Genomic DNA, 27,511 nt, shown 5'->3' on the forward strand with positions numbered 1-27,511 from the left:
AGGTGCACAATGACGCTTTGATTATTTTATCATGACGATCACCATATGATCCTACTTTCTTCCGCTACAGTGCCGGCTCCGCATTTGTAGTCATGACAACGTGCAGCACCACATAAAAAATAGTACGGTTTCTGTGAAAAAGTGATCCAAACTGAACAAAAAACAAGAATAAAATACTAAAACTGATTGAAAATTTTTTTTTTGTGAGTGACCATGGTATAAGCGTGGCCTTCGATGTGTGCGTTATAACTTTTTAACGCCTGAACCGTCCTCCGCTTCGCGTCGTTAAAAAGTAATAATGCACACTTCGTCGGCCATTAACCCTTACATATTGACAAGATAGAGACAGTTGACCAAATATTCCTTTTAATTCGTCATGGTTGTTAATATCATGTACTGTATCCAGGTAGACAAATTATTTTGGTATTTTTTGATGAATTTCTAAGTAAAGTACAACTTTTGTGTGTGTGGGTGGATATGTGTGTGTGTGCAAGGGGTGGGGGGGGGGCTGAATGAGTTGTGTGACAGTGCTGACTGTGCAGCTCAAACAAATCACAGAGACACAAACAATTTAAGAAAAGGAATTCAGTCTTTTCTATATTTTTTCTATGGTAGAATGTCAGTGCATGTTAACAGGATGCAAATGGAAGAATAGTGTGTTTTGTTGCCATCTTGTGGTGAACATAAATAGAATAGTAGCATTTTTTCATTTTATTTTCATAACTCTAACTTCTTCCTCTTTCGCATCAGGGGTCGCCACATTTTCATAACTCTAACAATCTTTTTTTTTTAACGTAACAGTATTTTATTTTATTTATGTCTCATTTTGTGTACTATAAAACAGATGATTTATACATACATAAGTAAAATATGTTGCCATATATATTTAACTCATGTTTATCATGCTCTTGTAATGACTGCATTATGCCAAAATGAGAGGTACACTAAAGGGTCAAAAAGGGCATTACTGAAACATAAAATACAATACTTAATCTTACTAAGATTATTAGTGAGCAAATATTTCTATTCTCGTCAAGAATTGTTTACATTTTAGCTTAAAGTCATGTTTAACAGAGATAAATATAGATGGAGGTTAAAGACCAAAAAGAAACTCTCAAAGGTCACGTGACAGCCCCCTAGACGTGAATGATATCTCTCACGCTCCCATCAAAATAAATCATTTCGCTTTGACTCCGCCCCTAATGCTCTACATTTCGACTAATACCTTACTTGTTTATAATAGAAAAAAATTAAGTGGTGTTTAGCATTTTAGTGTCTTAAAATATACAGACACTGTACACATACATAGTAATACATAAACTTGGTCATTAAATATTAGTAGCACATTAATAGATGTTTTAAATGTAACTTATAAATCCATCTCTTTCCATTTCTTTTTTTTTCAGTTAGTGTCACACAACAAAAACTGCAAAGTAAAAATAGCTCGATGCAGGCTGGATTTAAAACCTCATTTTCATTTTAGTTATCGTTATTCCAACGGTCTTGAAGGCATCACGATTTCAACACCGGGCCCCACCTCTGCCGCTCCCGGCCAGGTGACATTTCACTTTAGATATGCCGTCATACGAGTGATCACTGAATAGAAACTCTACAGAGGCAGTTTTAGAGGTCCAGAAAAAGCATAAAAAGATAAGCGTCAAACCAAACAATGGCTGAATCACAGCTAATGGTTCTGGAAGATGGGCACATCGGAACCAGGATCCCAGAATCTAGACCGGAGTTTTACTACAGTGAGGAGCAGCGCGTGGCCATCGAAGAGCTGCTAAAGAACGGCGATGGCGCCTTCAAAACGCGGTTAAAAGAGGACAAGATGATAGACTTTCTGTCAGCCAGAGAAATAAAACTATTGTTGAGCTCCTTCCGGCAGTATGACACGGAGAGTGCCAGCAGTACAAGTCCGACAGACTCCCACGCAGATTCTGGAGTCAATTCCACCTACTGGCCGGAGACGTCGGACACGGAGGTGCCGTCGCTGGAAATCGGCTGGCCCAGCGGGGGGTTGTTCAAAGGGGTCACCCGGGTGGCCGTTCACACCCATCCACCTAAGGACAATGGACCTCACCTCAAGGAAGTGGCGAGGCAGCTCATCCAAGAGGCTTCAAAGGTGAGAGCTTGGATCAGAAAAAAGGTTCGCTTGATAACGTATTTTACACCCACAATGTTCCAAAAATGCTACATAAAGATACATTTGAGAGAATGTAAAACGTTGGTGACAATTTTTATTCAAAAAAACAGAAAAAATAAAAACCTACAGAGACCAGTAGTTTAAAGCCTGTAATATGAAAGTAGTCATTCTGGGGGATTTTTTATACAGGGCAACAATCATGACTCACCTGGGTTTTTTTTTTTTTTACACCACCTGACTTTCTATAAATGCATCCACCTTTTTGTGAACACAGTGGGATAAATCCTAGGTACCTTTTTTTTGCTGCTTGGCGTTTTAAAACAAAAATGGTGCATATGGTGTTTTTAACATATTCTTGTGGCATTTTTCTGATGATGGGGGGAAAATAATAATAAAATTGAGATAAGAGCTGCATTGTCGAGAATTTATTTATTGAAATCTTTGTGAACAAGGAGCACATGAAACACTGCCATTGGAAAAATCTTGTAGGTGTGAAATAGAGCCTACAAAAGCTACACCACAGCAGCTCCCTGCGCCGCTCCATTCTGATGCATTCACTTGCAGACGAATATCCATGAACATCTTCATATTCCTAGTCTGAGCTGGTATCTGGCTCCACCATTTTTTTGCACCTGTAATGCTTTACACATACATCCTTTGTGTCTTTGGTTGGTGTCAACCCTTACAACACCGTCTCTTAAACAATGTGCTGATATTTTTTTTAAAAATCCTTTTATTTTTCTGTCAAAGACCTACCTGACTTCAAAAGTTTTAAAGTCCCACTCCGATCATCTTTTGATCTATTTTCAAAGCATTCCTAATTGTCATATAGTTATGATTATGCAATTTTTCTTTGGCTAAAATTAAAAAAAAGTGGTTTTCTAGGACATAAATTCTGCAGAGCGACAGGAGTTAATTAGAAATTCCCCTTTGAGTTGTGGGCGGGACCATTGTTGTGAAGGAAACTTATCCCACCTTCCCCTCCCGGTTACTAAGAGCTCTCTGTTTACACACTCTCCCGCTAGCTTACATCCCCTCACACAGGGAAGCAGGAAGCTTGTGGCCTGTCCTGTGTATTTACATCATCACAAATAAGCTCTTTTTCAAACTTAATTTTTTTTGTCTGTTTTACAACGCTTTGAATAAAAATACTCAGAAATGCAATTTTAAGCCTAATTTGCTTTTATGTGTCCTCCATCAACAGAAAAATGCCACAATAACATGTTAAAAACACCAAAAACACTTTTCCCTTTAATTTTTGCCTCAGTGATTTATGTCCCTTTTTGTCCTCTTTCTCTTTCACTCTTTTTTTGTCCTACCGTTACTCATCTTTCAATGAGTGTTATTTAACTATGGTCTAAATCAGAGGTGTCCAAACATTTGGCAAAGAGGGCCAGATTTGCTGAGGTGAAAATATGTGAGGGCCATCCATTTTCTGCATTCTTTGAACCCTTAAAATACCACCAATCCAAATTAAAAATTATACAATTTTTTTTTTGCAACGATAAAAAATAACTATCAAAACCTCACTTTAAACTTCTAGATGTAAATTGTGTGAACAGGAAAATAACACAAATAGGTAACTTATTCAGAAGTGGTTTTGATCACAGAAACAATTTTATTCATTTTGTCTACTGTTGACATTTTAGAAATGAGCTTGAGTGTGTCGCGGAGGAGTCAACGGCTTATGACAGAAAAAAGCCAATCACGATAAATAAATCATACCCACTCTTAAGAAAGTACTGGGGGGCATGTTATCGATTGTATGACAAGAGCCTGTGGGTAGATGGAATAGAATATCTTTTTTTATATAGCACTTTTCCCAGAAAGAACCTTGAAGTGCTTTACAAAAGGAGCATAAAATCAAATCAAGACACAGAGAGGTAATAAAATACAATAATAATAATAAAACAAAACACAGTAAAATGTAGTAAAGCAAGGAATCAACTAAAAGCTCTCCTAAATAAAAAATGTATTTACCCGAGATTTAAAACACTCAATGGAGTAAATCTGATGCAACAACAATGGGAAGGAGTTCCAAAGAGGAGGAGCAACGGCTTGAAATGAGAGATCTCCTCTAGTCTTAAAGCGGGTTTTTGGAACTCTTAAAAGATTTTGGTTGGAAGACCTCAATGATCGGGCTGAAGAGTATGGGGTAAAAAGGTCAGATATGTATTTCAGAGATTGACCATGCAAGGCTCTAAAAACTAAAGGTAGAACTTTGAAATCAATTCAAAATTTGACAGCTAACCAATGTAAAGCAGACAACAGAGGAGTGATGTGTGTCCGTTTACTGGTTCCTGTTAAAGCTTTGATGCAGAGTTTTGGAAAAGCTGAAGACGGTTAAGGGAATGTTTGTTAAAACAGGTAAAAAGAGAGTTGCAGTAATCGAAATGAGAAGAAATAAAAGGTTGCATAATTGTTTCCAGGTCAGATCGAGACAAAATACTTTTTGATTTTGCCACGTTCCTCAGATGATAAAAACTGATTTTTAGTATCCGTTTGAGTGACCTTCCAAGGACACAGACTTGTCAAACAACACCCCAAGATTTTTGAGGCATGACTGGACAGAAGAGCTCAGAAACCAGAGTTGTTGCCTGATGGAAGGGATTTCATGTTCTGGGGCAAAAATCAATGTCTCAGTTTTCTGTGTATTTAAGAGTAAATGATTATTGCTTTTTCATGTGTTAATGCTCATCAAGCAACTCGACAAATTTTGTAGTTCACACTAATTATTTTCTGGGAAAGAACAGTACAGCCGGATATCGTCCGTATAGTATTGATATGAAATTTTTTCTTTCTTAAGAGGAATCATACATAAAATGAATAAAATATGGCCAGGTACAGAACCCCGGGGAACGCCACCACTTATTTTTCCAATTGCAGAGCTTGAGGAGCCGACAGCCACATTAAAAGTTTTTCCACTAAGATACGAAATAAATCAATTTAAAACTGACCCAGAGAGACCGTAGTCATTGTGAAGACCTTCATTTAAAATTTTGTGATCTACAGTCAAAAGCAGATTTCAAGTCTAGAAGTACGAGGACAGTTTACTGGCCCGAGTCAGCTGCGATAAGCACATTTTCAGAAACTCTTTGGAGAGCTGTGTCAGTGGAATGGTTCTTCTTACAGCCAGACTGAAAATAATCTGATATATTGTGTTGTTCTAGGTACAAATGTAGTTAAACAGTGACCACTTTCTCCAAGATTTTAGAAATAAAAGGAAGCTTCGAGATTATTCCCCCCTTCTGCAGTCTGTTCTCCAACCTGAAACCCTCTCAAAATCTCTGTCAAATAGAACAGAAGACAGTCTACCCTTTCTACGTCGCAGTTCATCTTTCCTAGTTTAGCTCATTCTTTCAGGGCGATCATGCTGCCTTTTTTGAACAGCGCACCCTGTTCTTTGTCCTGATTGGCTGGAGACCTTGTCAATCAATCTCCTCAGTCCGTGCCGTGTCACCTGTACAGAAACGCGGAGCTCTTCAGATCTACAGAAATCTGTGATCGATCAGATCTTTGTTTTCAATCTAAGATCCTGGATCTAATTTCTAGGAAGGTTTGAGAATTTAAACAAGAGAGAAAAGGGTGAAAATATTTGTGTGAGAAAAATGTATTTAGGCAGTAAGTATTTTTTAATCAGACTCCGTGGATTTCACTGATCACGGTTATTTTTAGAACGTAACTCCTGCAATAAACGAGGAACTCTGTACTGGTGAAAAGGTAATGCAGAAACATGCGTAGCTGCTGCAGAAGACATAGAAATTAGCTTTTTTTCATTATTACTGGATGAGAAACAGACACGCAGGACACAGCGCAGCTACGCAAATTGTAAGACGTGTGGAGCTGCAGCCCTGTCTTTATTAGGATTATGACAGGAGAGGATCGATTATTTGTTTTTTTTTGTGTTTTTTTTAAAAATGTATCAGTATATTTTACCTGAATTTTTGTCTTTGAAAATCAGAGAGTTTGGCAATTGGTCATTGCTTTATTTCATTAATAATGTTATTTATTTTATTAAAAAGATCATGAATGAATGGAACTTTATTCATACAGCACTTTACAACTCCTTGAAGGTACCAAAGGGCTTCACAGTGAAAAACTGATCTAAAATGGGAACAAAAGTTTTAAACTAAAAACTCTAGAATGTTCTGTTTTAGAATATATTTTCAATCCAAGTGTTTTTGTCTATATTCCATGTTATATCATTCTCAGTCCACTCATCTGCTTGGGGTCCGGCCTTTCTATCTAATTTTAGAACTCAATGTGGCCCGCGAGTTAAAATAATTGCCCACCCCTGGTCTAAAGTTTTTTGGATCTGACAGGTCTTTAAGGCTTTTTAAGAACATGATTTATTAAAGCATGCTTTAAGAAGTTGGGGACTGATCCTGAGTTCAAGGAAAGATTAATGAGGTCAACAACAGTAGAACCTATACTCTGGAACACTTTTAGAAAGACGGGTGGAAATTATGTCTAGGGTTTGATCCTTTTCAGCAGAGAATGAACGTCCTCCACTGTCACAGGAGAAAAATTTGACAGTTAGCCTGTGAAGGGTCTGAGAGGGCCGAACACTGGCTAAAGGGGGATGTTTGCTCCAACATCCAAAACCTTAGCTAAGAAACGGTGAAGAAATTAACTACAGTCAGGCTTGTTGAAAACAATCTTAGGATTTTTCCTATTTGTAGAAATAAGTTTGCAAAAGAAAGCTAATCTGACCTCTCTTATCATTTAATTTAGAGAACAGATCAGATCTTTAAGATGCAACCTGTGTACTTCCAAATTTGTTGACTTCCATAAACCCTCCACTTTGTAACAAAGCCTTCTGGAGAAGCGGATTTCTTCATATATCCATGGAAAAGACATTTTAGGAGAGGCAATTTTCACTCTGACAGGAGCAACCTCATTCAAAATGGTCACACAATGACTGTTAAAAGACTGCATAAAAGAATCGACATCATAAAAACTCTTAAAAGAATGAAAGTCAAACAGGTCAATAAAACCATCAGAAACAGTCTGATCTAGAACACAACGCTGAGATATAAGAGGAGACCGAGAGGGTGAAAGAGTGAATGACATAATAAATTAGATCCAGCTGTGGTTACTTACATGACTGTTTTTTACACAATGCTAAACAATATCTAGGCATAGAGAAAAGACCAGGTCCAATGTGACATGGGTAGGACCTGTAACATGCTGGATAAAATTAAATGACTCAGTTAAAAATAATATTTCTGATGCAAAAACACAAGAAGAATCATCAAGATGAATATTAAAATCACCCACTAAAAGCACTTTATCAAATGTGATAATACTAGATAAAAACTCAGCAAACTTGTCCAAGCGCCAGGAGGTTGATAAATTATAATCCAGTAAAACAAAGGGTTAGATCCAACCTTATAGATCAAAGTTCAAAAGAGTCAAAGTTCAGTTTGGTGCTGGGGAAAAGGTCCTGATGGATGAGAGTCAGTTCACCCCCACCCCGTCCAGATGAGTGGGGGGTGCTCAGCATGGAGCAGTCCGGGGGGCACATTTTGTTCAGGTAGATGTGATCCGTCTCCCGCTGCCATGTCTCCATGAGGCACAGGAAGTCCAAGATCCGATGAGAAATACAATTAAAATAAAATTGTTTGAAATGGACCGCGCGTTCAGTAGCGCAAACTTGAGTGTGTCCATGGTGACCCCACACAGAGGTCATTGATTGCGTTTATCCCTCAGTGGCGCGGGTGGGGCGAGCAGGGCCTGCAGGCGTTTGACAGCTCCTCGAAGCCGGTGACAGGTGTCAGCCAGTTGATCGCAGGCTCCAGCGAGTGGTGTAAGGGGCAAAAACTGTTGAGCTCAGTGAGCTTTGCCTTGATGTGTCCAGTAAAACAACATAAACAAGTCTTTAAGTACATGATTTTGCCGCTTCTTTTACTGCGGCGACGGTGGCATCTTTTCCACGGGGAAGGGGCCCCGGGAGGGCGGCAGAGGAATACTGAAATTCTTTCCAGAAAGGTGGTAAAGATTCATTAAAGATTGGAAATCCAGAAGCGACTGTCAGTCATACACCAGTAGCCAGGTTGCTTTATGTGTAATACTTATCAAAAACAACAAAAGCATACAAACAACAAGGGACAGACGGCAGGCCACACACAATGGCGCCATTTTGATTCCACTTGCTTCCAAATTGACAGAATTAATTCTGGGCTGCAATAGGCCCATGCCTGGTCTAAATGCTGTGTTTCTTCCTATTCATGTTCCTTGTAAAGACAGATTTGCAGGAAGCAGAGTGACTTATGCAATGATGTTTTTAAGTGCTCCATTATTTCACATTCTTTTTGTGCAACATTTAGTATAACCTACATTCCAAATTAATTAACTTTAGTTGTCTCCATACAAGGATACTACCAGTTACAAAATAGATACACTTCAAGACCATGGGGCATCAAAACATTTGACTGCTAGTGTAGGGAGATAAAGCCATTCATTACAGATAGCACATCACATTAGTTTAAAGCTTAGTGTTTCATTTCTTCCATCAAAACAAATTCATTTTTTTATGTGGGGAACAAAAAGTCTTTAATTGTTTAACAGAGCAGTGGTTGCTGCAAATGTTATGAAGCCTGTTTGTATTTTTTTAATGTATTCCTGATTTAAACTTTGGAGAGGTAAAGCAATCCACAGTTTCTAAACTAGGCTTTGCCTTGAAATAGTTTTAACTAGGTTATACCATCCACTATTTGAAAGGTAACTTCCATTTTTTTAAACACTTCTATATGTAATTTGCTTCTGAACCCTCTGTTTTCTCTAAAATGCCATAATTATATGTATAGATCTTTTTGACCTGCTGTAAAATCTAGGAATTCTTTAGTTTGTTAGCTTTATTGGCATAATCTTGTGTATCTGATTGGAGGTCAGGAGAAGGATAGGACTAAGTGACTTCCTGCTTTTGAAAAGAAAGACTGCTATCATTTTAAAGAACCTTCATGTAGTAAAAGTGCTCAGAAAGGTTTTATGAGGGGCCGTATAAGACATTATTTATTCTGAACCATTCACATTCATACATTCTTGCTCTCACAGTCATATATACTCTCTTTCGCATACATATATTCTCTTACACATCCATATATTCTCTCTCTCACATTCATACATTCTTTCTCTCACAGTCATATATACTCTCTTTCGCATACATATATTCTCACTTGCACATTCATATATTCTCTCTCTCGCATGCATATATATTACTTTACACATACATACATTCTCACTCTCATTGTCACTCTTAAAAAAGAATGTATGTATGTGAAAGACAAGTATATATGAACGTGTGAGGAAGAGTTTATATGTGTGTGTGAGAGAGGAGTATGCATGAAACGGAAGTGACTTTGGATGAAAAGGAAGGCACTTTGAATGAAAAGGAAGGCACTTTGCATGAAACGGAAGGCAGATGATTTCTCGTGCTCTGATTGGACGAGAGGCCGCCACCTCCCATTTTGAACACCCTCTAAACCCTATCACTTGTACTGACTCATAACTATTAAGGTTACACAACTTAAATGTCATTTTGTAGTTGATTCAACTATAAAGTATTAAGCTCTATCAAGATTTTTTCAAATTTAACTTAACAGTGCTAAATATTTTAAAGCTTATTTGTATCTAGCACTCAAAAATTTTAAGATCCCTGAAGTAGCGTCATGACGTCATCACGTACTGGTGGGAGGGTCTTTCGTTTTCTCTACGTTAGCTCAGGTGGCCATGTTGGATTTGCCGAATGCGAGTAAGCGACGTTTGAAATTGAAAGTCGAGCATTTTATTTTTCTGCAAAGCGTTGCGATTTCGTCCCGCTTCAAGACGCCCCAACCTCGGGTTTTTTTTTTCATCCGCCTCATCGCTGATGGTGCCGTCTTGTCTTCAGCCCTGATTTAATTTGGTAAGTATCGTTCATGGTTTATTTTGAATGAATGCTTTAAGAATGCTCTTTATACTACCGTAAATGTGGTTTACTGTTGTTTAAACATATGTGTGTTACGATTGTTTTAGAGCTTAATGTGGCAATGCATACATGATTAGTTTGTCATATTAGCAGACGTATGGCGAGCCAAACCCAAAATGCATTTCTGCCCGTAAGTTACGACAGTGATGAGGTTTTTTTTTTTTTTCAGAGGTAGAAATGATCTGTTATGCTGCAATCACACTAAACATGATCCGCGTGTGAAATTCGCGTTGGAGGCCTCTGTCTGTGGCTAAAGTTTGCTGCTGGACATTTGTCCAAAAATGTCACTCAAAGCCTCTAACGGTTGTGTGGGAGGAGCTACCGCCAACAGTTTTAAGCCTGGTTGCTACATGGAAGCATTGGGTTTTGAATGCAGCTTTAAGCTTTTATAAATCACTGATCTCCGTTATAAAAAAGGTTTTTGTAAAAATAAATTAATCAACGTGCTCGTGTTGTGTTCAGGTACCGAACTACAGAGTGTTCAGTGTTTCACCTCAGGTAGACGCCAAGGCCAGCCAGGTAACTTGTCTCCTGATCAGTTATTTGTCTAGAGCTATTTTAAAAAAACAAAAAATGCAATAGGTTGTGTAGTGCAATAAATGTTTTTTGATCAGAATATAATTGAAACATTTTTTAACATTGAAAAATCTCTTTTGGACTTTTTCAGATACTGAACTTCAGAAACTGAACTTCAGAAAGTTCACCAGAAAGTCACCATTTCACCAGAAAAGAGGTGTCAGTGGGTGAGTTTTATACTTATTTAATATATTCATCCTGAACTATTACCATTATTAGATTTATACGGCAGCATGGAAACATTTATGCACATTTTAACTAGCCAAAGGTCTAAATAGAGCTGAAATTATTTACATTTGAACTAAACATATTTAGATTGCAGGCTGAAGGTGGCACAATGGAATGGAGGTGCAAGTTGTGTTCTGTTACTTTGGCACTATGCAGTACTACATATAATACTGCAGTACTACATAGCAAATATTCCAAAGTGTTTCCACTGCCATGTATGTGGAGACACTTTGGAATATTGTCATGTCTTTATGACAGTATATTACAATAATAAAATGATGTTGTATTAGCACCATTCCATCATTTGAAACCATGAAAACTCATCTGTCAAGATCTGAAATGGATTTATGTAGAGTAGATGCAGTCAGAGGAAATTGTGCAGTTTTTACATGTTTGTGTAACTTAAAGCTGCCCTTTTCTGAGACTAAGTCCACCAAAACAGACAGGAACTGGCCAGCTTGGTTAGGATTTATGACCTCCAGGTGAATTTCTAATGTGCATAATTCAAAAACGGATAACAGCTGTAAGAAGCCAAGGTGTAACTTGCCTTAAAAATGACTTTGGGTCTTTGACCTGAAGTGGATCATGACATAAACACTGTATTGTACTCTCACTAGAAATAGACATCTAGAAAAGGTATCATTTTATTATTTCTTAAAGTTCCTTAAATAAATAATGGAAGTGTTTGCTCTGCATTTGCTTCAAAGGTAATGGATATTTCTTTTTATTCTTTTAGGACCAGCGTGACGTGAACATGAGACGGGCACTTGTCCTCCTTGCACTTCCTGTTTATCTGCATGAAGATGCCTCCAACTTCTTCAAGACCTGTACAGTAAGTGCAAACGACTCCCTGTCAATGGTTTTCACTAATCCTTTAATATTGATTGAGATTTTATTGAGTGACATAATAAATGGGCAATTGTTTGTAGTTTGTAAACTGAGTGATATTTTTAAATGGTTTTAAAAATGAGATGGAAGATGAGACGAACATCAGGGACTCCTGATTGGAAGGAGTGGGAACATTTTCGTTTACCTTTTTCTGCTCCTGATCCATCATTATTTGAATAAAGAAAAATGAAGCTTTAGTCTTAAATTATTTTATAAATGTCCTCCTTCAGAAAAATGCTAAAGAACTTTTTAAAAACACAATTTTAATTGGAGTTGGTCCTTAAAACATCATAGCCAGTTGATTAAAAGCTAACAGAATGTTAGCATGAAAAGATTCCCATTGACAGATGGCAGGAATGTCAGTTTTGGACATTAGTGTGATGAATATCTTTGAGGGTCTGAACTCATCTGTGTTTTTTGTTTTGTATTTTCCAGAATACCAGACCTCACAGACACTGCTGTGGGTATCTTCTCAGTTGTCGTGGTGATGCTCCTGATGCTGCCGTCAGTGGTCCCACACATCTGGCTGACTAATCTCTTCTAACTCTTCGGGACATCTATGCTCTGGACCTACAGCACCCCAAAAAACTTGAACTTGCCTTCATATTTATTCAGAATGCTGTCTTGAGCCTTGAGGACAGCAAACCACTGAAAGGACCTTTATTGACGCTGAAGAATGTTTCGTTGAGTGAGTCTTCCAGAATGGACTATTTGTTGGTTTAAGTGTTATGTAACTAATGTGTTTTGTTGTGATCATATGCTTTTTCTGCCGTACAATACAAAACCAACTCTTTTTGTCAATATGTTGTGTGGCACTCTTATAATGCAGTTTTATTGCACTTATTGTTTCTTCATCCTCTTGATATTTGTGCTTTTTTTTAAAGAGCAATTAAAAAAAGTGTATTATGCAATCACTATTGTGTGGCCTTCACGTTTGTTGGTTTTTATCAATGTTAGCCTTTAAAATGTAGTGGGGCAGTATCATCTCTATCTCCGTTTAGAATACATTTTAAGCTGAAGAATTTTAAATATTTTCAATGCTACACATTTAATGAGTTAAAGAATTTATAAAGCATTTGAGTGAATTTTACATATTTTATGAGTTGAGTAATATAAAAATATAGTTACTTAAAGCGTTTTTTAGTTGGAAAATATTAAAAACTTTAAGTAAATAATCTCTCTTTTATAAGTTGAGGAATCTTAATATTTTTTATATGAAATAATACAAATGTAAGCCAACTGACAATATGAATTTTAATAAATGTTAACTTAAAAGTTTTAATAATATAACTTAACTGTTGCGTAATCTGTTACACAATAATTTTTAAGTTCAGTCAACTCGCTAGGGATTACAGTGCAGACGCTAACATGAACCAGCAAGAAATCCCAAATTAACAGACTTGTGGTGTGGAAAGGTATGTTTTTCAGCTAGCAGGAATAATCAAAGTATCCGTTCTCTGTTTCAAAATGAGATTGCCACAAAACCGTATGTTATCTCATACTGGAACAGCTTTGGATGTAGAATTCAGTGGGAAAAGGTTTCGACCCTGCCACAAAAGTATTTCATCACCAATAAAATCAGAGAAATTTCTTTCAAAATTCTTCACAAATTTTATCCAGTGAAACATTTCTTTACTAAGTTTAAAAAAGATCTGGACATAAACTGTTCATTCTGTCATTCCTCACCAGAAACTGTGCCTCATCTTTTTTGGTTTTGCTCTTTCACTCAACTATTTTGGAAAGATGTGATACATTTTATAAGAACTCATCTATGTGAAGATTATAGATTATTTTACGAGCATATTATTTTTGGATATTTTACACAAGAAAGACTTAATGCAGAAAAAATATATGTAGTTAATTTACTTATAATTATGGCTAAATACTTTATACACAAGTGTAAATATGCCAACAAAAAAAACGTGTTTTATGTTTTTCAGAAAGAAATGGTTTTGTATGTGAACAGTATTAAATCTTCCACTAACAAAAAAGCTGTCAGAACAGTTGAAACATGGTCTCTCCTGAAACTTTAACAGATTCCTTTGCCTTATTATTTTTGTTTTCTTTTTGCATAACCTGTTTTACATGGTTATCATTATGTTTTTTTTGTTCATTCTCATGGCGAACGTGAAGATTGTATTTTGCACACAGTGGAGTTTTGTGTTTGGTATTTTGTATGTGCAAGATATTGTTAATAAAGTTTATTTTTTTTAAAAAAACGAACCGGCAAGAAGTAGCCACGGGGGTCCTGAAGCCATCGGAACCTTAACAAATATTTCATCTCCACCTCACCGTTGCCTTTTTTAAGAAATGACAGCTGGTTTTCCCACATTTATATGTAGTTATGGATCGAAAACAAGAGGAATTTGTTTTAATGTAAATGCGTGTTCCAGCGTCTACAGGAAGTGTCGCCCATAATTCACGCAAAGGCTCATGGGGGCTAGGAAGAAGGTGGATACGGATTCTCTGTTTCGGTGGCACTTCTATTACCATTATTGGTATTTGAGACATTCCTTTGTGTCTCTAGAGATGCAGACAGATTTGTGACCACTTGAGGTGAAGATAAAATACTTCTTAAGGTTCCGATGGCCTTCTTATTGGTTCGTGTTAGCGTCTGTTCAAAATGGGAGGTGGCGGCCTCTCGTCCAATCAGAGCACGAGAAATCATCTGCCTTCCGTTTCATGCAAAGTGCCTTCCTTTTCATTCAAAGTGCCTTCCTTTTCATCCAAAGTCACTTCCGTTTCATGCATACTCCTCTCTCACACACACATATAAACTCTTCCTCACACGTTCATATATACTTGTCTTTCACATACATACATTCTTTTTTAAGAGTGACAATGAGAGTGAGAATGTATGTATGTGTAAAGTAATATATATGCATGCGAGAGAGAGAATATATGGATGTGCAAGTGAGAATATATGTATGCGAAAGAGAGTATATATGACTGTGAGAGCAAGAATGTATGAATGTGAGAGAGAGAATATATGGATGCGTAAGAGAATATATGTATGCGAAAGAGAGTATATATGACTGTGAGAGCAAGAATGTATGAATGTGAGAGAGAGAATATATGGATGCGTAAGAGAATATATGTATGCGAAAGAGAGTATATATGACTGTGAGAGCAAGAATGTATGAATGTGAATGGTTCAGAATAAATAATGTCTTATACGGCCCCTCATAAGGTTTGCTTTACTTTTTGTTTTCCTTGTTGATTTTTTTTATTGTCATTTAGACCATTCTTGTATAAGAGGTGGAGTTCTTGGATATAAAGTGGTTAACTTAATGTTGATTACCATGTTTAAGTTGAATAATGTGCTGACACTCCTACTACAGTATTTTCCGCACTAGAAGTTGCTACAGCGACTATAAGTCACCGAAGCCAAAGGATGTGTATTAAAGAGGAAAAAAACAAAATCCTGGTCTTGCTATGCTCTTCCATTTGGTGGGGTCAATGTCCTGTGCTACTTTGCAGACTGGCCTGCCGCCTTCACAGGCGGACAGCGCATGAATAAACTAGTCCCTCGCCAGATCGCTTTGGACTGCAGCAGGCACATGAGGGAAGGCTCTTCTTGTAAGTGCTTCAATGTCATAGGCCAAAACCCGGAGCGGCTCATCTCAAGATGAGGCCGAGCCTGTATTTTGCTGTAATAAAATATAAAGAATTGTAGCAATGGCTTTACTAGCCCTTTGTAAGCCCTATGTGCGCACAAAATGAGCATCAAATGTTATTTATTTCTGTTTAATGCATCCATTTTAGTAAGTATACTTGACTTGACTTTGTTGGGTTTCTTGCAGGTGATTGCAATAGTAATGGATCTGCTCACAGATGTCCAGATCCTACAAGACCTAATGGATGCAGCTTGCCGCCGCTCTGTACCTGTTTACATCTTGTTGGATCGACAAGGCGTGCCGCACTTTCTAGATATGTGCTCTAGACTTCAGATCGGCGCACAGCATCTTTTAGTAAGAGCAGCTCTTTTCTTTGTAGGAAAAAAATACAAAACAACAATCTTGCACGAAATTACTGAGACTGACAACAGAACAGGTATGGCATGTGTTTAGGTGGATTCAAACTGGGTCGCACAGACTCATGAATGGGTGAAGAGTCTAGATAAATTTGACCGTGATTAATTTATTGAGGATGGCTGCACGGTGGTTTGCACTGTCACTTCTTAGTGAGAAGCCCCTGGTTTAAATCCCATCTGCGAGTTTGTATGTTCTCCCTGTGCATGTGTGGGTTTTCTTCAGGGACTCCGGCTTCCTCCAACATTGCAAAAACAAAAGTAAATGACTGATTGGTGACTCTGAATTGCCCATAGGGTAAATGTGTATTCATTGTAATGATTGACATTCTCGATAACCCATTGACTGCCCATAGCAACTGAACTGAGTGACCCCTCCAGCCTAGCGTTCCAAATAGGTACCTGCTTACTCCTAGAAGCCAAAATAACATAGAATTCTATTTAGAATTCATTATATTTATCAGAATACCTATTCTTGCTCCGATGCCTTTTTCTTAACATCTTTTTGCTAATCCTGGTTCTTTGTTCATGACTTTTTCTATTGCAAGTCATTGTAGTTATAAATTGACCAATCAGATGCCACAGTAAAAGCATGTGGTGCTTACTACCTCTCATCTTGACAGATTCTCCTTTAGACGGGCCTGCACATGTACCATCAGTGGTAGGGGTGTGGATTTCGAACAAGCGCATTCATGATTGCCGACAGTAGTTTCCCTAGAAATGTTGCCTCAGATCAACTCGGACCAATCACTATTGACTTGCGCCAGTTGGCGGTTCCCGTATTTTTAGAAACATTGTGACTACATTTTCTTCATTTTGCTGGAGCCAGAGCTAAGGCATTTTCTATGGGTGATATCACAGCCACTTTGTCAATCCCTATAGCCAGTGAATGGTATAACCAGTCCATCAGAGTATAACTGATGGTCCAAGGTACAACCTCCTTTTGCCCTGAAGTAGGTGGAATAATTTCCAGCACCCACTGACTCCACTCTAATTAAGTCTAAATAGTATTCTGAAAGATGGTTTATTGATTTTAGTTTTGATTTTTCACACACTGCAGTCCCAGAAACAAACCAAAGTGCCTGGAAAAAAAAACATGCAGTTCCAACAGCTGTTCACTTGGAGGCAGTACTGTCCAAAGGGAACTTTGACTGTAACAGCTAAAAAATCAAATTGGTTCCTTCTGTTTGTTGTCAGACCATAATATTACTCATTACTGTGTTGACAATGAGACTATCTATCAACTTGCTTATGATTAGCATTTCTTGTCATGCCATGTACTCACTTAGGTTTGCTTCTGCTCTTAGACCTGCGGCACAGCAGACTCTGGATTCAAACTCAAGTGAACTGCACCTGAGTTATTTTGTGAGTGAATTTAGACCTTTGCTCTGAGGCATAGTAAGTTCAGACTAGCTTTCACAACCACAAAATGAAGAGGACTATCAGAAAAAAAACCATTTGAGCTTATTTTGAATGGTTCATTTCAAGTCGAGAATTATAAAATAATCATGAATTCAGCATCAGGAAATTGAATCATTCAGCTAAATTAAATGTGTATGTGTGAAGAAACTGGATTCTCTAGAAAGGACTGTATTAAATATTTTAGGTTCGTACCAGTTTCTTGCACACAGAAATAAATGAATAATGACTCAGAGACAGCTACTTAGCTTTTGTAGATTTACTCCGCACAAAGAGCACAAATTTGTACGCAGGGTTACAGACAGATGAACAGGGTTTTTGCATCAGAGTCCGAACAACAGAACTCAGAAAAAGGCTTGGTCTATATACCTTGCATTTGCATATTCAGAACCTCATCCGATGGATCATGGTGTGAAAAACACACCCACAGACTGTTGCAGGCTAGATGTTCGAAGGTCAGAGAACCTAAAAGTGTCAGATCTCTCTGAGGTTATCACAGACAATTGCCAGACCGCATACACCGTGACACACAAAGATGAACGGGGAGGCTGCTAGAGAAATGTTACGAGACAATATTTTTGGTTGTGCTCTGTAATATAATTTTGAGATGATAATACTTAGTGAATCAAGTTTAAGCCATTAATGTGATAAAAAGTAAAAGTTAGTGTAATAAAAGTTAAAGGCAGTTTCTAACTATTCTTCACAGTATGGCATTATGTTGGTAACTTATTTATGTTTAGTCCCACCCTATATTAAATTCAAAAAGTGAAGGAGATAAATAATGGTGAAATTTTAAAGTTATATTTGTCATATGTGTTTAATCAATGTAGCACTTCTAAAAAAAGTAGATCACTAATGTCAGTAAATGCATATTTAGCATTAGTTTGACTCATTTACACCTGCAATGGGGCAAAAAAGTATTTAGTCACCTGCCAATTCACTCAAAATTTGACAATGCAATTCATTGTTTCATTTACACTGATTAGTCATCCTGGTCCCTTTACTGTAAAACAACCCCAAAGCATGATGTTTCTACCCCCATGCTTTACAGTAGGTATGGTGTTATTCGGATGCAACTCGGCATTCTTTTTCCTCCTAACACATTGAGTAGAGTTCTTACCAGAAAGTTCTATTTTGGTTTCATCTTAGGCCATAGGCCATAAGGCCATAAGACCATAGGACATTCTCCCAATCCACTTCTGGATCATCTAAAGGCTCACTAGCAAACTTTAGACGGGCCTGCACATGTACTGGCTTTAGCAGAGGGACACATCTGGGACTAAGATTTGACACAAGTGGCCCTCATGAAATATCAAGGTCGTAGACCTCTCTGTGGGCCCGTAGAGGCTTACAGAAACATCATGATACACTTACCACACATTTCTAATTATTCCAGCTACTTCAGTGCAAAAGCAGGTTATACCTTGGACCATCAGTAATACTCTGATGGACTGGTTATACCATTGACTAGATATAGAGATGGACAAAGCAGCTGTGATGTCACCCATAGAAACTGCCTTACCTCCAGCTCCAGCGAAAGTAAGCTAATTCAGTCACTATTTTTCTGCAATACGGGCACCGCCAACTGCCGCAAGTCAACAATGATTGGTCCGAGTTGATCTGAGTCAACATTTCTAGGGAAACTAATGTCGGCAATCACGAGTAAGCTAGTTCGAAGTCCACACCCCTTCCACTTGGTAGAATCTGTCAATCAAATGTTTACTTTTACTATCTGATTGGTCAGTTTTTAACTTGAATAACTAGCAATAAAGAAAGAATATCATGGAAAAAATTTGGATTAGCAAGATGATTGGCCCAAAAATGTTTATTCTGACAAAAAGAATGACTGAGTAATAGCAGTTTATTTCACAGTGAAAGTCTATAGGATTTTGGCTTCTTGGAGCCAGCAGGTACTTTCTGTTTGGAACGTAAGGGTGGAGGGATCAATCTGTCCAAGTTGTCTATACTCAGTCTATGCCAATAACCTACTTCACTCTATAATTTTTGCATTAATCACCAAATGAAAAGAAAAAAAGAAGCTTTAATAATACCGGTTACATTGTATTTTGTGTTGTGAAACCAGATTTGAGATCGTTTTTTGAAAAAGGGGGACGATAGGGTTTGTTCCAGCTTCTATCACATTGGCATGAGTGCACCCCAGTCAAATTTCTGTAGTGGTTAGCTTTAGTTCTCCATAATACGATTCATCCTTAAAAATATAATTATCTTTTTTCTTTCTTTAGGATAAGAAGATGCTTGAATTTTTTAATTTAGTGGTTGAATGTTCACTAACATTTTTCACCGTTTAGAAATAATCTGGGTGATTACTGGATTAGAAGATAAATAGTTTGTACATTTTAACATGAGTTAAGATCTTTTTGACCAAAGACCAAAATGGGTAGTGAACCAAATTTTCCAAAATTGTTCAAAAAGTCAGAGCATAAGTTAAATATAAATTTCTGTTTCACTTTGGCACTGTTTTGCTTACGGGATTCTTCATTTGTTATCACCTGACTTGGAGCTTTTGCGGTTGCAGAACATTCGGACCAGAATACTTCAAGGATTTGGCTTCAATTTGTCTTTTGGCAAATTCCCTGGGTCTCTTTGTAATAAATACATGCTGGTGGATGTGGACAAAGTAATGTTTGGCTCTTACAGGTAAGTGTTTGAGTGACTAAAAAACATCTTATTCCTAAATGAAAATCCAATTTTAGCTGCTCAGATGACCACTGTCACACAATCACATTCAGAAAAAACATGCATAAATACATACATTAAAGCTGTCTGCACCCTTGTCATCTTCGTCTTTTGAATCTGGCATTTTTGTAAAGGGTGGAAGAAGTTGAATTAGCAGCATATCTTAGGGTGTATTCCGACTGGACACATTTGATTTGCTTAAAGTGAACCAGTTTGTTTACCCCGATAATCTTGAACTATATTCAGTCAGAATATGCCAAAGCAGACCCTGGTCCAGGACCAGGAACTGCTCTTGGAACCATCTTTCAAGGTGATCTTGGTTCATGTCCAATCTGACTAGCTTTCTTGAGTCTGAAAAGGCTCTTTGCTCAGAGCAGAACAACTGGACCAAAGCAGCTACCGTAGCTGGTCGTCTCGAGATGTAAACAGAGTAGGAATGAAGCAACCGATGAGCTCAATGAAATGTGGTCGGATGAATGCAGGCTCATTAAAACAACGTTTAACATGACACACATTGCTTCTCACACTGTTTTCCTGACAATCTATATGTCATAAACACTTACCAGCTTCACTTCATAGCCGTCTTCTTGCCAATACCCGCCTTGCACCATGCCTCAGCCGTGCCAAAGCAGCAAGGAAAAAGTGATGTACCTGACTTTGATACAGGCATTCAAAATTGGTCAACAAATATAAAGTTTGAATCAGTGAGCTATCCCTACAATAACTGCAAAGCTTTAGACTTCCATAATTTCTGCTTCTAGCTGCTTTGCCTGACCTTGTAATTCCTGGTCAATGACTGAAGAGATCTTTAATCATGAGGTTATGTTTACAAGGTCTGGTTTGAAGCAGAAATGTCCACTCATGGTAGTCTGAATACAACCAAAAACAAGGTTCAGGACTCGATCCTACCAAATTATCGAACTTGGTACGGACCAGCTGACTTTTTCAGTTTGAAAGCATCCTTATTCCCACCCTAAAGTGTTCTCCATGGCTGGTTCTGGCATGGTTAAAGTCAGGAAGGACAAACATAACTAAACTTTTAAACAATAAGTTCCTCATGCTTACCATATATATAGTGGGGGCCATTAAAAAAATCCCACAATGTAATTTCCTAGATTCTGTTTTTTTACATTCGTCACAATTGAAGTGTATGTATGATGAACATTACAGACCTCTTTCATAGGGGTGTCAAAATTCAAGTTCACAACAAAACAAACAAAAACAATAAAACAGACAAGTCCATAGTCTCTGAACAATTAAGTGTCTTAAACTATTTCCGAACAGATGAACATATACCACACTGATAACTACTTTTTATCCCCTGAGAATGATGACTGTATTTTTTCATGTTCTTCCTAAAGATGGATATGTTGTTTAGAGCTGCTCTTTGAGTTGTCAAAAACATTAACTTTTTTTATAATAGAACAACACAAGACAACTGTAACAATTTTGCAGTTTTAAGTTCTTCTTCAAGAGGAAAATGGAAAGAGAACTGCTAACATATGACTAAAATATTGCTAAAATATTAACTATTTACATTTCTATGGGCAGATGACAACTGTGATTTTTTTAAATATTTGGGTCAGATCTGGGTCTGAATACCTCTCTTCAAAGTTTGCCTCTATAGCAGATTTAACATCCTTTACAACTGTTGAATCTGTGTCACTGTGTTTCATAGATGTCAGGATGGTGTGTTGTAGGGGCATGATCATAGACACAGTAGGCTGCTGTTTGGAACTCATCAAGGTTGTGACTGTTTTCAGGGGCTTCAGTACCTGAGATACATCTTCCAGAACAGTCACGTCTTGATCAGAGAGGGTGATAAGGTCTTTGGCATTTTTTTAATGTCTTTTTCTGCAAGTGCAGAATAGACAGCAGCTAGTTGCTCTAAATAGCGTGTGATCATGTCATAGCTGGAGTTCCATCTTGTAATGACATCTTGAACCAGCTTGTGAGGAGGAAGCTGAAGCATGTCTTGTTTTGACTTTAAGATGGCTGCTGCAGTGGTACTTCTGTGGAAAAAAGTGACCACCCTCCTGACTCCGCCCAAAAGACGAGAAATCTGGTTTACTACCAACCCCTTCTGGGAGGCCAGATTCACAGTGTGGGCTAAAAATCCGATTTGTGGTGACAATCCTGCTGTATTTGAGGCATTGACAATGTTCAACAGTTGTCACAGGGATGGTTGAATTTTGTCTGTCCAACTTCCATTCCACTACCACTTCCCTCAGCCCTTCTGCTAAATGTTCACTTGTGTGTGCTTCATCTATAGGGCGAGTTTGAAGGACTGGATTTTGAATTTCCCAGTCATTATTAATATTAATGTAATGTGCTGTGACAGTCATGAAGCTCAGTGTTGCTCTGGATGTCCAACAATCTGTAGTCAAGGCAACTAAATGTGCACTGCTCAGACCTTCAATAACTTTCTCTTTGACGTTATTGTACATGGAGGGAATCACCGTAGCTGTGAGATGCCTTCTACTTCGTAGCGTGGCTCTAGCACGCTAATTAAATGCCTAAAACCGGAGTTTTCCACCACCGAATAAGGTCGCATGTCCACGGCTATGAATACTCCGACGCACGCGTAATTGCATTTACACGAGTTGAGTTGCTAGGAAGTTTAATTCCAAACAAAGACGGAAGAGTAGTTTGTGTAGTTGTTGGTTTAACAGATAAATCTATGTTTTTGTGGTGCCTGCGGAGATGCCCTGCCATGTTAGTTGTGCTGCCCGTGAGAGAATATGGTACACGCACATAGCACAGCTTGCAAACTGTTGTTTTTTCGTCGACAACGGGAACGTTGTCAACATAACACTGGAAATCCAAAATACTTCCACACCAGCGATTTCCATGAAAGAGGAGGGGATTCGAGTTCTGTCGATGGGTCTCCTGCATCTGCAGTTGCCATCTTTTGAATTATCTTTTGAGTGGCTGTTAGAGGAGGTTGACTCGCAGCACTTCAACACATGTTTTTTTTTTCCGCTTTGCAAGTAACCAGACGCAACATGGGGGCATGGCAGCATCGACTATTCCATTTTTTAATTCGAAGTTTGTGACTGTGACTTAATTTCGATCAATTTCGATTTAAAGTCAAAATCGTGACACCCCTACTCTTTCATCTTTTTTCGACTTGCGGATCTGTGAATGTCAAATATTTTTTGCTGCATTGTTTTTTTTTGTGTCATTGTGAAACATCTCATGTATGACATGTATGAGAAACTCACTGGTGCAGGCAGTGACAAGAAGTAGTTTACACACTCATCATTGACATAGCACACAATGCACAAATAGGGTGTTCTACCATTTTATACGGTTGATAAGGTATGGTGTTTTCATCTCTGCCATAAAGTCAAAGTGCGTAAAGACAACTGAGCAGACGTATTCAGGAACTGAGGGAGCAAACCTTACAACCATGCAGGCGCAATTCTAACCGAGTGACCCCGCATTTTACAACTGCACGCCTGCAATACTAACTGAACGGTGATCTTGCACGGTCAGTTCTCCTTTGTGCGCTTGCTTGGATTTGTGCTCGGTATTAAGGGGTGTGTTTTTTTCACTTGGGGGCAGAAACCTTTCTGGTTGATCTGATTGACCGCAATTTGCTGGTCAAATGCGGCGAGGCAGCGGGGTGGGACTTTCATTTCTTAGAGCAGGGGGGGCAGCTCTTGAGCTGCATGCGGCTCTCTGCCTTTTATCATATTTTTTATATACAGTAGAGGTAAGATCGGGCCTAAAAAATTCAGCCCGACCCGACACAGGCCCGCGGGCATTAAAGCCGAACCCGGTCCGAACCCGACCAATTAACTTGATTTGCAGGCCCGAAGCAAACCCGAAATTTCAATTTATCCCATAGTATTTTTGGCAGAAAAAAAACGCCAGATTTCCAAAAGGTAAAATAATCTACATATATTTATGATTTATTTTCTAACAGAGAGTGGTCGCTGCAGCCGCGGACGTAGTCAAGCTCGCTGTTGTGGCATAGAGTTCCGCCGGAAGCGCTGCGCATAGGTTCCTCCCTACATAATAAATGCATTTGCACAATGAAATAACGCTGGAACACAGAATAAGAGGCCAGACAAAGAGAGTGAAAGAGGGATCTTGATGCGCACTCGCTTCATTACGCAGAGAAATACTGCAGCCGTGCGGTGCGTCTTTGCATTTTCAGTTCCCCTGTCTTAAGTTTATCCTTGACTTCTTGCTGCTCCATATCGGGGATACCTAGACAAAATACATGCGGACTTGCGGAGGGAAAATCACATCACGTCCGCAGAGCTGCGGGTGGCCGGCGCCCCCTTTTTCTGCCAGTTGCTGGACCACAGCGTATGTCAATCAACGGGGGGCTGGTGACTGGTGGGAGGGGACGGGGTCTACCTGTGTGTGTGTGTGCGTGTGTGCGTTCGGTGAACTTTCTCCCTCTGAGTAAGAAGCTGGCTGTGCCTTTCGGTTCGTGCGGTAACCGTTCTGACGTACAGGATTAATAAAGAGCTGTTTGACAACCGCCCGCCTAAGGAGCTTCTTTGCAGCCATTACAATATATTTATTAAAAAAGTCAGCGAGAGAGATCCCCGGCCAGTCGGGTTCTGACTCGGGCTCGGGCTTAAAATCTTACCTCTAATATACAGTACTTTCACAACCATAAGGCGAACATTTCTTTTCTCTTAAAGCCTCTAAAAGAAAGTTCCGCCTCACTGCCTCGCTGGATTTGACATCCAAATTTCCGCCAATCAGATCAATCAGAAAGATTACTGCCCATAAGTGACATTCACACCCCTGAATACCGCCCCCCAAGTGACGAAAACGCCCCCTTAACACTGAGCGCAAATCCAAGCAAGCGCGCAAAGGAGAACTGACCATGCAAGATCACAGCTCAAGCATGCAGTTTTAAAAAACGGGGTCGCTCGGTTCCAATTGCGCCTGTGCAGTTGTAAGGTTCGCTTACTCAGTTCCTGAATACGCCCGCTCAGTTGTCTTTACGCCCTTTCACTTTATGGCAGAGATGAAACGCCATAATAAGCTTCTCCATATCAGTGCTGCAGTGTGCAGCTTAGTGTGCAGTGAACTGAGGTAGCTTAGTCAGCTAGTTAGTCAACAAGTTAGCCATCCAGGAACAGAAAATAAGGCTAAAGTGAATGCAAAGTTGTGTATTGCTGTGATTTTTCTAAGCTTGCATAACACACATTTTCTCTGATTAACCCTGAATCAAAAGGACACACTAAGGTCCATCTTTGCAACTCGTGCAAAAAACAGGCTGATATTTTGACGGAGCCCCGTGTACCTATCAGAATCGCTTAAACATCAGTAAACACTACCAGAATGAATCCAGATATAAAGCGCTCCAGATTATATGGCGGACTGTTGTTTTTATAAAAAAAATAAGGCTTTTAGGTGTGCCGTCTAGTGCAGAAAATACAGTAGTTAATAAGTTAAAGCTAGCTAACTAGTTGTTTTGACATGATCCACAAAGTGCACTGCTTCTACGCTTTTAGGAGGAAAAGCAAACACTTCCAAACCATTGTTGTATTTCTTATACCTGCCACTGGGTGGTGAAAGCACTTTGACCTGTTTTTCCAGTGGTCAAGCTTTGTTTTTAATGCATTTCCATTTGACAATCTTGTGCAGTTCCTAACTGTTTATCAGAATGTATTTATTAAACTCACAGTATATTCCCTTTTTCTTCAGTTTCTCCTGGTGTACATCTCGTATGGATCGAAACATGATCACTGTGATGACAGGACAAGTTGTCGACTTCTTTGACAGAGACTTCCGTGAGCTGTATGCTATCTCTGAGAAATTGGACCTCTACAAAGAATTTCACATCAGTCAACCCAACAACACTAGGACTGCCACTGTGCGCTCCAAATTGGAGCCCAAACGGCCACCGCTACCAGCGACCACATCCCGATTCCAGGTCAGCTTAGGGGATTCCAGAAACGTCAACATCCAAGTTCCCGCACACAAATACTATAACCCAAAATACTCACTCCTTTTAGAGAGCCCTCTGCGACCAACAATGTCTCTTCAAGAACTAGGACCTAAAATAAATTCACTTCATCCGGTGATTTCTGAAGACGTGGATGAGAGCAGGCCGAGAGTGACCAGCAGTGTTCATGTGAAAACAACAAGCCCAGTATCTGCTGCTGAACTGAGTGAAAATGTAACCAGTGTTAAAGGAAATGCTCCAGAAAAAAACAAGAAAATGACATGGAAGAAAAAAATCAAGAATTCGATGAGAACTCCTCCATCCACTGGATTTAGTCAAACAGATGAGACCGAAGACCGTTTGGAGTCGAATGTGTCTAGATCTAAAGTGAGTAGGAAGGTTTCCAAGCTGGAGAAAAAAACAATGTCTCTACAAACCGTCAACACATCACATGACAATGGCAGTACCAGTAAGTATCACATATACAGAAATTCAAACATTTACTGTCACGTAACAGTATAAAGAAAAAGAGAGTTGTTTTGTTATACAATCTTTCGCGATGACAAGGAACTGTATTTTGACTTGATTAGACGCAAACGTTTGTCAGGAAAACGTGGTTTATCAGAATAATTGGAACATTTATTTTTCTTCTCTCACCCTTTTTTATTTAATTGTAAATAAATTTACCATTTTTTAGGACTAGAAGTCGCAGCAGCCAAAAAATGCCTAATGAGAATGAAAAATAATAAGTTGCACTTTTAGGAGAAATCTATTTAATAAAATGTGAAAACAAGAACGGACTTTTTATCTTTAAAGGCAAATAATGATAACTGAATATATGCATTCTTCACTATCACATTAATGCTTATTTAGAATGAATCTAGCATATTAGGTGGAAAATATGAACAATTATTCAGATAATCGTAGCAAAAAGAACATGCTAACAAATCAAATAAACTTCAAATCACTGAATTCATTCTTCATCCTCTGTCGCATTGGAACAATTCCACCAAGCCCGGTGTAAGACTTCTTCTTTTCCATTGCTATCAGTAGCAAACACTGACATGTTCATAATATTCAACATTGCTTTATGGGAAACGAGTATATTTCAACTAACTGATGTTTTAGTTAAACTGACCCATGTATTTTCTTTTTGTTCGCAGGTGGTAAAAGTCGGTCTCAAGGAAAAGCACCTTGCAAAGTATCTTGATCTTGACTTGTATATCCTAAAACGTGTGACTTTTGTTTGCCAATGTACTTTAAGATTGGATACATTTAAAGACTACGCGGTGAGATTTGTTAACATTTTGTGCCAAATTATAATTAAAATCTGATTTAATTAGGTTTATTGCTCCTACTAACTTATGAAGGAAAGGTCCCAATATTTTGATTCCTCTGAGAGGTGAACTGCAAAGTAAGTTTATGTATTTATTGAAGTATGTTTAGCCTTAAACCCAATGTTTTTCTTTGAACTTTGCAACTGCTTGTCTATTTCCCAGCACTGTAATGGAAGAAACAAGGTTCCTTTGAACAAAATTTATAACATTTGATTGTCCAAAAATACTAACAAAAGTTAATACATGCCCTAAACACTATTTGTTCTCTCAGTAGGTGAGATTGTTTTCAAACAACCAGAAC

The 27,511-nt window shown here is 38.5% G+C and overlaps 1 protein-coding gene and 1 long non-coding RNA gene across 4 annotated transcripts; both read left to right on the plus strand.

The window, feature by feature from the left end:
- The first annotated feature begins 1,530 nt into the window (after positions 1 to 1,530).
- fam83fb (family with sequence similarity 83 member Fb) lies at positions 1,531 to 27,426 on the plus strand. 3 transcript variants are annotated; one of them, XM_023959010.2, is made up of 6 exons: positions 1,993 to 2,125; positions 15,288 to 15,386; positions 15,611 to 15,778; positions 19,793 to 19,914; positions 25,633 to 26,342; positions 27,037 to 27,426. In XM_023959010.2, exons 3-6 carry the CDS (start codon positions 15,626 to 15,628, stop codon positions 27,081 to 27,083), a joined length of 1,032 nt encoding a protein of 343 aa, XP_023814778.1. In that variant the 5' UTR covers positions 1,993 to 2,125; positions 15,288 to 15,386; positions 15,611 to 15,625; the 3' UTR covers positions 27,084 to 27,426. The 3 variants fall into 3 exon arrangements, with proteins under 3 accessions (XP_020560610.1, XP_011476796.2, XP_023814778.1); XM_020704951.3 differs by lacking the exons at positions 15,288 to 15,386; positions 27,037 to 27,426 and having other exon boundaries at positions 1,531 to 2,125; positions 25,633 to 25,861; positions 25,944 to 26,150; XM_011478494.4 differs by lacking the exon at positions 15,288 to 15,386 and having other exon boundaries at positions 1,532 to 2,125.
- On the plus strand, positions 9,915 to 12,393 carry LOC144990734 (uncharacterized). The gene is made up of 5 exons (XR_013654693.1): positions 9,915 to 10,052; positions 10,578 to 10,634; positions 10,783 to 10,858; positions 11,656 to 11,751; positions 12,243 to 12,393. It is a non-coding gene; the product is annotated as an uncharacterized LOC144990734 (long non-coding RNA).
- Positions 27,427 to 27,511: the final 85 nt, after the last annotated feature.

The sequence above is a fragment of the Oryzias latipes genome, chromosome 1 (assembly GCF_053564925.1).
Source record: "Oryzias latipes strain Hd-rR chromosome 1, Olatipes_Hd-rR_3.1".
Classification (NCBI taxonomy): Eukaryota; Metazoa; Chordata; class Actinopteri; order Beloniformes; family Adrianichthyidae; genus Oryzias; species Oryzias latipes.